Raw genomic sequence first — 11,091 nt, 5'->3', positions numbered from 1 at the left:
ATAACTGTATAACTGTGAAGGAATGTGTTTCTATAAACAACATAAATAATAATGATAAGTAATGTGATTATACATGAAATGCATGGACTATGAGGATTCATGGCCAAGATCTGATGAAAAACTAACACAATATAACCGTGTAATTTCAGCAACCAAAACACCTACAGTACCATAAACAGATATCACAGGGACTATTTTGTTATTAGCTGCCAATACTGCCAATGAATGGCTTATACATGTATTAATACATTTATTTTAGAACAATATGGTGACATTTTTGTCCATTTATATTTCAGTGACACCATCTTAATTAGTATTAGGCTTACGGCTATTTGACAGAAGAAATGTCCATGTACGTCTGAGTTTTATGAACCGAAGGTTAGAATCTCAGAAAGGTCTGAACTCTGAAGCATACTTCTGCTATGTTCCCGCGCTCATTATTGCTGTCAATAATGGGTTTTTACAAGCCTGGGTTTCAGGGTGAAACTAAATTTATCCAGGGCTGGCGTAGGGCCTTGAGAAACCTCAGCTGTACCTCAAACAGCCCTCGTGCCACGGGAAAGATCCTGCGGACAACCTGCAAGGCCTGGCCGGGGTCAGACAGGAAGGGCAGCCAGCAGAGGCCAAAAGTCACCAAAACTGTCACAGCGATCTTCACCAGCAAGAACAACCTACAAGACAAACAACAGGGACACTAAAGAGAGACACAATGTCTGGGAGAAATATGCACACAAATGTTGATTTAACTCTGTGTACAAATGTTTTTACACTCAGTGTTACAAGGGGATAAATGAGCGCTTAGGATTTTACTATATGGACAAATAGCAGTAAATATTGTGTATTATTTATAGTTTCTAAAATAATAATAATAATAAAAAACAGTCATTAGCATACAGATACATTAAATATTACGAATAGTACACAGTAAAGTCCTCACTGTAAATTTAACTCTAGATCTAACAGGTTCATTTGGGTAAAGCTTTTTTTTTTTTTTTGGTTAAATTAATACTGAGGAGTTTACTTTGTACTTGAACAATTAAGTAGTGCTACCGCTTGCATGTCCAGAATTAGGGATTTGACCCTGTTTAGGAATGCAGTGAAAGCCATGCATCAGCTGAAAGTCTTTAGTGTAGGTCAGGGTATGTATGTTGTCAGCTGGACCTGTGAAGCTGCTGCGAGAAGTTGCACACACAGGAATAGCAGAGGAGTTTGGGCATGGTGAGAGTGTCATCTGGACATATCTTCCCCTGGCCCTTCTAATCCAGCTCTCCATTTGCTACCAGATGCCCTTGGTACATTGTTACTAGATAAACAGTCACTGGGAGGGAGTTCTAGTATGGCAGCATCCAATCTGATTACCTTGGTAAAAACGGAGCTCACTTTGCGTTAATGCTTGCTTTACATATGCTTGGACATTTACGTGTCTTGCATTTAACTGACACTAGAAGCCATAATGAGAAGCTTTCAGTATTTAATGTTGAATGTCAACCGAAAGAAAATAAATTCATAAGATCCCTTCCCCTGAGGTTTCCCATGCCGGGCACAAGACTGCAATAATTTTGCACCATAGTTATATATTTTGTCCTAGAAATATTGCCAATTTGTTTCTGATTGAGAAATAAAGTTGTGGTCATCATTCAGCGGGTGGGGGAAAAACGTCATCAGTTTTTTGTGGAAGGAATGAAGGAAGGTAGGTAGAAGACACGAGAGAGACAGAGAGAGAGAGAGAAGACTGATGGAAGAAGTGTTGACAAAGGAAGGAAGGATAGGCCAAACAGCTCACCCTCGTCCGGTAAGGCCCTGTTTCACACTCTTTCCCAGGAGGTAGCAGAAGAAGGGCAAGGCATGGTAGAGCTCCATCTGTTTATAGTTGATAGCCAGGGTGAAGGCCAGGGACCCCAGCGCGTCCCAGCCCAGACCCAGACCAAGCACCCCCCACAGTGCCAAGCCCAGGCTCACTCCATTGTACCTGGACAGTCAAGGTTCATATCAATTCTTTCCATGCACAAGGTGTATGGATGAGACCAGCATCCGATGGCACAGTGGGCACTACTCTGAAGGAGATAGGGAAGTTTGCACTCTAAACTCAATGCTTACTATAGGGCTGTAAACAGGTGCGAGAGGCCAGCATCAAGTCCATCTAACATATAATTTTCCGAATGTCTGTCTGTCTGTCTGAGTGTCTGTCTGTCTGAAACCGCGTTTCTCCTCAGTGGCTGGAGCAATTGATCTGAAATCGCATCACCATCAGCATATGAACACACCTGACATAACTGTGAAGCCCGTTTGTCACTTTCACAAATCGTATGCTGTATAATTGCATTTTTATGGTGTATCTATATCTATTTAGCCTACAGTACCTTTTGTGACCACACATGTTAAGGGAGGGGCGCTGTTGTTCAGGCCATGCACAATCACACACAAACCCACACACACACACACGGGGGGGGGGGGGGGGGGGGGGGGGGGGGGGGGGGGGTTTGTGGTTCTGGCCCTGTTACAGATGTTGTCCAAAATCATGCAGATCGGTACACAGTATCTCTGTAGCCGTTAAATGGAACGGGTATTTCTTACATTGATGCTCCTACATATTATCATGCAAGCACCAGTTAAAGTTACTTTCCATCCCTCATATACTGTGTGCACAGTGCACATCCCATAATCCACACACTGCACATCATTTCGGAGCTCATATCTTCGTACACTGAAGGATGAAACTGAGGCTCTTTGGATTCAAAAAGAATATTTTTGTTTATGCACAGTGGATACTCTTATCTAACGAGTTCAATTCACACATTTTCTGTCCTGTTTCCATGATGGTGGCAATAGTTTGTAACGTAAGATATAACAATGTAAAATGGTCTTATAATTAAATTAAATGAGTAACAGCATGCCTCTACAATTTGATTTACAGTAGGCAACGACTAGTTGCCCAATAGCAAATTAAATTGTAAATGTGATTTGCACAAATGCACTTGAATTTAGTTAGCAATATGTTTTATATACTTTGTATACAGTACTTTATATACAACGAATAAGTCATTCTAGGAAAGAAAAATCAAACCATTAAGTCAATATACAAAATAAACTACAGACCATATGGAAGGATCCTTCATGGAGAATAAATTACAAAAACGTCTGGAAAACAAATAATGTTCAGGTGTATTGCATAAGATGGGTGATGCTTCTTTTATGATTGGTGATTTAGTAACAAAAGTAAACTTTAAGTACACCAACATGTCTTATGCTAAATTCACACCAACAATTGTAGTGATTTCTATCACTGTGTTTTTCCACTACGTGGGTGTCTGACACGCCCACCAAGATGATGTGTTCCTTAGTGTGTACACCAAGTTCGCTCTTATTTCAGACGACAGTGCACTTCTGGTTGGCTGCCACTCTCTCTAGCCAGGCAGTGGCAAAGTTGAACCTTCTCACTTTACCGCACCGCCTTTTGTGGGACCCACCTTCTGCTGCAGTGGGAAATGCAGCGGTCACTCTTTTCCATAGAAAATGCATTGATCATAATGTGGAAGCATTATACTGCTCCTGGGGTGAATTTGGCATTACAGTATATTCAAGCAAATGGTGGCTACAGTACTGTCAAATGCAGGACTAACATCTCAGTAGTTTTTTAACAACAGAATAAAATCACACTTTTAACATCAGGAAATTGTATTTGATTGTATATAAAGGATACTGGAAGTGCCCATAGTCAATGAGAATCAGACCAGGGTAGAGCAGGATGCAGAGTAGAGTGCAGACCTGGGACAAATTGGCATATTTTCATTGTCAAAGCCATCTATTTATTCCAGGGTTATCATAATACACTCAAACTATAACATACTCAAAGGTTTGCATATTTTGTTGTGCAACAAATAATTTCAAAATGCAATCATTTGTTATTTTTGTCTTATATACAGAGTATCATTAAAACATTTAGTAAAAGATGTAACTGATGTATACAAATCTATTACAACTACAGACACATCTTGTGAGGGTTGTACCAGCTTTCATTAGTGTTCCTCACAATTCACGTTTAGTTTGTAGTACTAGCGACTGGTCTTACCTTTTTCCTGGAGGATCCATCAGATAGATAAAAACAGTATAGAACAACCGCAGGGATGTAAATCAACAGATCTGCAAGTAGGACTGAGATGGAGAGAAAGGAAAAACAGCATGTCATTTAATGTGTCTTACGATATGTACAGTATATACAGTAACATGTTTCTTTGACTTCCTTAAAGCAGGAAACCTGAATGTTAAGATGCAAATAACAGCTGACTAACAAAACCAACAAGCGCTAAAAAGTACATAGTTTACTTAGTACATGGATACTGTTACTGTCCTGGAAATCTTGTATGTCCAAAACCAAGCTCACAACTAGATTGGCTTACTTAAGTGGTTAAAGGATGATCAATAGCATTAATTTATGAAAGAACATGAAATGGAAATACTTTTCTGCCCAATAGTGATGATATATTCTTATGTAGTTGTACCTGTGGCTCTCATGAACACCTTGTGCGCTGGGCTTTCATAACCTCTAGAGGTGTGCAGCTCCACCCAGTCAGGGTTTATCAACTTGGCTCTGCAGAAAAGTACAGTGTGACACCCAGACAATTTTACAGATGCTAAATCGTAAAATAGGCGGCAGTGATTTAACCGCAAACATCATGGCATGGGGTTTTCTGTGCCTTCTTAATCGTACAAAAATGTTATAAAAAGTGGAACATTGAACTTGCAAAACACCCCATTTCATTGGTTTGCCTTGTGCACCAACGGTTGAGCATGAGGGCAGAAAGAGATACCACACGCATGAATGTGTGTGAGTGATATCAGCAGACCAAGCCACACAAATTCTCCCAGGAGGAGAGATGATATCATGATTATATCATCTAATTTGTAAGTTGATGAAACAAAGAGAACCATAGCACTATAAAATGCTTTGGGTAGTGCCCCATATTTTTATGATGAAGTTACCATACTAAGCGTGCATAACCATCTAAAAAAAAATCAAAACTTAGTCTGAAATGCTTGCATAATATACTAACATAACTCCTTCAGTATCAGCATTTGGGAAATAGCCATTGAATCTGTATTGTCCAGCAGCAACTAATTTAATTTTCAGGCTATGAATATGCATGTGGCCATGCACAGTTTATTTATATGCACGCACGCGTGCACACACACACACACACACACACACACACACACACACACACACAGTCTATTCAATTATTTGCAGTAATAACATTGATCCTTCACTTGCCCTATTTGTATGAGGTCAATACAAATTCAATTAGAGTAGTCTTTTAATTTTTGCATGTGTGAGGCTACCGCAACGAGAGTTTGTGCCAAGAACATAAAAATCTACCATGTATTTTCTACCCAGGCACCATTGTATGTGTCTATTAAAGCAGAAATTACAGTGATTCTAATTTACTTTCAGACTTACAAATGAGCACAGAGCAGGCTGTGGTAGGCAGTCAAAGGAGGGTAGTCGAGACCCCAATAGTTCAAGTCGTTGTCAGTAGTGTTGAAGTACCTGTACAAATGTATATACACTGGATTTGAAACCAAATGTCACAGTGAAATACCTCATTTATATTCTGTTGTACGACCTTGTTGTATTGTGAGAGGATACAAAAGAGTAGGCATCTTGATGGAAAATCTGCTATTATTTCCAAAATGTATGTAAAAAATATATTTGGAAAATGGTCTTAAGTAATGTAAAGTATACATAATTTGAACATGCACGGTACATCATATTACATAATGTATTCTAGATACACAGACATAGATCACTCCTAAAATGTCTCCAGTTGAAATGATTGCTGGACTGAACAACTGAAAACTTTTGGGAGCACAAACATTTGAGTCATACAATTGACAGGTGAATTTGGGTGCGTTGCGATTGGTGTGGGCCACTGTGGGGTAATTAATCACACCTGTTAATTGTGTGCCCCATACTTATATGTGCTCCCCAAAGGAAGTTTTCATTTGCCCAGTCCAGCAATCATTTCGGGCCCCGTTGCAGGCAAAGTACATTTGCAACACGTGGAAAAGTGGTGATATTTTATTAAACACACGTTTACAGAACTTTCAAATGTATATGAAACCAAGTCGCAGCAATTAATTATTGAGTGAGTACACATGCAGTGCTACAACTACAAGTTTAAATGCCACCACAATCAGTCTGCTAGCTGAGCAGGCATATAGTGATCTATGGCTCTGTGTATCTAGAATACATTCAATATCTAGAATACATTCAATGTATGTAATATCACAGCCATTATAGGGCTATAATCATGTACACTTTACATTACTTAAGACCCTTATATATTATTTTTTTACATTTTGGACAAAATAGCCAATTTTACATTGAGGTGCCACTGCCAGTGCTGCATCCTTCCCATTGTAGCAGCATAAGCAGCAGTACTGCAAACTGCCGCCGGGGGAGTTCCGGTTGAATGGGAAAACATTACAAAACTAGCGATTTAAGCGGTTGTTTCAAGCCATAGTGCATGTTTTATGTACCGTAGGATGGAAAACCACAGTCTGGGAGCGTGGAAGTTGGAACTACCTTTACTTTTTGAATACAATTTTGAGAAGGCTACCTCGCCGTGGAGGCATTCTACTACAACCCGGGGATTCCCCCGTAGGACCTCATCTCGGAGCACAACAGTATGCAGCGGAGCCGAGGGTGAGGTTCTATGAGGCTAGCGTATTACAAGCTAAATCTTAACAATACCCAATGCTATATTGTAGACGTGAATAATAGTGCATTGACTATTCATACAGACCACTCCTGAACGGGCAGATTGTATGTCACTTCTTGCCAATGTCTTTGAGCTTCATAGTCACCGAACATGGGTGGTTTGCCTGCACCTAAAGGATAAGAAAGATAATAATAATTCGACTGTTAGGTCTTTGACTGGAAAATACACATTACAAGGATTCACAAGAACCACTAGGTCTCATTACTTTGAGTTAACTAAGTCGCGGGGGAAACAAGAGAACAGCCAACGTTGTAAACAGCAATTCTGACAGATCTAACAGAGGCTGAATGAATGGTACAGCATGTGCTGCACACATTTCCCACCTGAATAAGAGTTCAGTGAAACCCCCCATCTCGCAGTGAGACAGAGCATAACACAGATGGATACGAGACTCCACGTTTCCATGCTCTCTGCAGACAGACAGCCTGATTGTTTTGATACGTGAAAAGCTAGAATGTGTTCATTTCTCTGTTTACAGAGCTTATTTCCTCATACGTCACCAATCAAAGCTTCGTAGCGCGCTCTCATTTGACGGCAGGGCGATGACGTCTACGTGTTGCTAGAGGAGGCGTTCAAGATGCATCGGATAAAAGAATGTCCGCTCCAGAATGAAAACGAGCATGGACCCTGAAGTAGGCTACTCGACTGTTTTACAATATGTAAAAGTATCAATAGTGCAATATAGAAGTAAACAATCTGTTACAAGTAAAAGTCCAAAATTCAAAATGTACTTGAGTAAAAGTACAAACGTATTGGCATCAAAATGTACTTATATCAAAATACCAAAAGTAAAAGTACTCATTATGCAGAATGTCCTATTTGAAGTTATCAAATGTATAAAAATCTTTCGAAAATAGCAGATCTACAAGCTCACAATGCGTCACATCACGACACACCGTGAGCTTGTATTCCGGCTTGTATTCCGGCTTGTATTCCGGCCATATTTTCAAATGGCTGGAAGCCTGGAATGTATGGTTTAAGTGGGTAATGTATGTTTTGTAACATCTACAAAGTAATTCAAGTTATCATATAATTGTAGATGAGTAAAACTAAAGTAGGCCTACAATATTTGCCTCTCTGAGATGAGTATGTAGTGTAAAAGCCTACTGAAAAAGTGAAAATTGGAAATAATCAAGTAAAAGTATAGGTCTAATGCCTCAAAATTGTACTTGAGCAGCCAACAGTACCTAAGTAAATATACTTAGTTACTTTATACCTCTGCTCTGTGCTTATGTCATGTTGCCATTGTAGTTCGTCTTCGTCTTCCACCCTTTAGATTGGTATTTGAATTGGTATTTGAAATTCCCAGTTTCGGTGAACGCCCTGAGTTTAACGTGCGCCCCAACAACACGCGCGCGCGCACACGCACGACACGCATGACTTGCGCGCGCACACACACACACACACACACACACACACACACACACACACACACACACACACACACACACACACACACAGTTTTTCTTTTTTAATCTAGATGCTTAATGGCCAAACTTCAGTTCACCATAAAGTTTGTTATTGTTTAATTAAATCACAAAGCTTTGTAAATATAAATTTGGAAAGAGAAGTTAATAAGGAATTTGAATATTTCATTATCTTTGAGCCAATTCAGAATGAGATAGGTGTTTTATCATCAACTATTAGGCCTAGGCCTACACTTATTCTGAATTGGAAATAGTTTTTCATTAATAGTCTAAAAACCAAAGTGCTTGTTAATTGGTCGCTTTTAAATTATTTGTTGGTGTGTCCCATTAACACCAAATGCATAATGTGACAATGAAAAACGATTTAATTTCTAAAACACAGAGGAGATTATGACTACAATATATATACATTGGTTGATTTGTATAGTGACACATAATGTATAGCCTAATTTCCTCTTCAGAACAAATAATTAGCCTATTCATTTCAAGATTAGGTCAAAACATTCTGTCCCACATTGTCTGAATTCACCCAAGAAAATAAATCTATGAGGGAACATTAGGCCTTTACTCATTTCATTAAAATAAAAATGTGTTATTGTTTCATGTGGTGATGAAATAAGATTTCAGCTATTCATTTAGATTTTAGAACATGTTTATCATTAATATCTCCCTTGAGGCATCTTGATACTGTCACATTTTCCCTCTCCATTTGAGTCACAGTGATGTGATATTACACAATTGGACTGCAAGAGACATGAGCCAAACTTACAACAACCAGTAGTCAATTACAATTCGAGTGGAGCTGTCATAGAGCTTGTATACTGTAATGCAATGCACTCCCCATTAATACACCGTTTTGCTGTTTTAATTAGATGATTTTAAATATGTATTTTCTTACAAATTGTTATTGACATAATTGCTTTTTGCCCAACTCGATTCTCCTGCAAATAGACTAAGCACAGACCTTTATTCTGTGCTCATAACATGGTCTGCTATCAACTTTGGTGTTATGTATGTTTTGTAGAATAGCCCTTTGGTGTAAAATCACACTTGAGTTGAAATAACCCCTCTTGAATCTCTTTATGGTTGTGGACCGTACATAAGACATCAGTGCATATTGTTGCTGTCGGGCAGAAAACCAACATCTATATTATTTGCTTTTCCATAAAATTAACGCCCTACTTCATCATACGAGTGTGTGTCACGCAAAAGTGGTGAAAATAGCAGATGCACTCACAATGGAGATTATAGATCTGCTCTTTTCCCTATTTTGTTAAAAAAAAGGAATGGTTTTGGTTTCCACCCTACAGCAACGATATTCAGCCGTCTGGATCATGTGGTTCTGGTGAATGGATTCATGGTTGGAACCAGGCCCGTGGCAAGGTGCTGAATGCCAAATGCCTGTCAATGGTTGCACGCATCCTGTACATGCTGTACTTCCCTTGGGTCAGCTGTTGGACTATACTACGCCAAAAGGCAGACATTTCTCAAATTCTTTCTGTTAAAGTTTAACATAAATACTGGATGAGTATACAAGAATATGTAATCCAACCAACTTTTACAAAATGTGCATCCACATCTATATACTGTATATGGAAATGAATAGGCTGCAGTGTCCTCTGCAGTAGATCGGGAGATTGCTGCCATAGAAAGAAAAAGTCACCATGTCCATTATAAAACAGTCCATTATACTAACTCTACATCAGTATTATATTCAACAAAGGTCACTAAAGCCCAATTTATACTTTGGTGCACAATGCTGTCACTTGCTGAAAAGAAGTATTTTCAAAATGAGTTAATTTCAGCGAGTGACACAGTCATACATGGGCTTAAGTTTGAGTATGTATGTATAGCATCCTTTATACCAGTGGTTCTTAACCTGTGGGTCGGGACCCCCAGGGAGGCCCCCAAATTATTTTGGGGTGTCCCCAGATGATTAACTTAATGTGCAACATTGTTTTTTCACTCAACAGTAAGCAATCCAACATAAAGTTGAAGTTTAAAGAGGGTATATGCACATTTCTAATGTGACAATTTAAGGACTTTTTAATACCTCTAAAATGACAAATTTAATATTGGCCAAATTGTCAAATATTAGAGGTAGAAATTGTGAAAATAGCTAATCTACTGTGAGCATGTAGATCTGCTATTTTCACAATAAAACTGTGTTATACAATATGTACATGCCTCAACTCTTAGTGCTCGTCTGGGTGAGGGGTCCCCAATAAAAATCTGATTATTTTGGGGGTCGCAGCCTGAAAAGGTTGAGAACCATTGCTTTATACAGGTGTATAACACCTCCACTCTCCTTACCATGTACATCTCAGCTCCTCCTCTCTGTGACCTTTACTTCTGTTGACACCGACAGTCTTTGTTCCCAAGGTGTTGAGAGTTGTTGCGCTAGACACATTCCTCGTTGTTCGGACATCAATTATGTATAAATAATAATAACCTTGGACAACTGCTGATTTGCAATGACACTTTCATTACAATGAGAGCGGCCTATAACTCACTGGTGTGCATTAGTTATTAATGCTCGGGCACGCCAGCTTTACTTTGTCATTTATTGCTTCATCTCTATGCCTTTTTAAATATTCAGTAACTGCTGTATCTACATTTACTGTCTGTGATCTGTGTCTGGAGAAGGCTTGGGCAATAGCTTGTGGTGGGAGATGACCTAGTTCTAATGGACGTTTGGGCCTTGCCCGCCAATGCCATTCTACTCTGTCACAGCTGCATGCCCACAGTCAAAAGCTTCAGTTTGGGACAACAAAAAGCCAATTGGTCTTTACTTTACTGTTTCTTGTATTCTTTTCACAGAATATTTAACACAGATGAGGAGTGGTTATAAACCGCATGCTTATTGTGGGCATAACATGCGAACA

General features: G+C 39.2%; 1 protein-coding gene across 1 annotated transcript in view; it reads right to left on the bottom strand.

Annotated features, from left to right (window-relative positions):
• alg6 (ALG6 alpha-1,3-glucosyltransferase) overlaps positions 1 to 7,243 on the bottom strand; it is a 25,042-nt gene extending 17,799 nt beyond the window's left edge. The window contains exons 1-8 of the mRNA XM_080723327.1: positions 7,103 to 7,243; positions 6,804 to 6,888; positions 5,456 to 5,545; positions 4,500 to 4,588; positions 4,070 to 4,152; positions 3,701 to 3,765; positions 1,784 to 1,969; positions 536 to 671 (exon numbers count right to left, since the gene is read on the bottom strand). Coding sequence (XP_080579453.1) covers positions 536 to 671; positions 1,784 to 1,969; positions 3,701 to 3,765; positions 4,070 to 4,152; positions 4,500 to 4,588; positions 5,456 to 5,545; positions 6,804 to 6,888; positions 7,103 to 7,184 — 816 coding nt within the window. The 5' untranslated portion in view covers positions 7,185 to 7,243. The remainder of the gene's footprint in view (positions 1 to 535; positions 672 to 1,783; positions 1,970 to 3,700; positions 3,766 to 4,069; positions 4,153 to 4,499; positions 4,589 to 5,455; positions 5,546 to 6,803; positions 6,889 to 7,102) is intronic.
• Between the last annotated feature and the right edge of the window lie 3,848 nt (positions 7,244 to 11,091).

Source organism: Nannobrachium achirus (assembly GCF_963921795.1).
Source record: "Nannobrachium achirus genome assembly, chromosome: 1".
Taxonomy (NCBI): domain Eukaryota; kingdom Metazoa; phylum Chordata; class Actinopteri; order Myctophiformes; family Myctophidae; genus Nannobrachium; species Nannobrachium achirus.
This window is presented reverse-complemented; position numbering and strand designations above follow the sequence as displayed.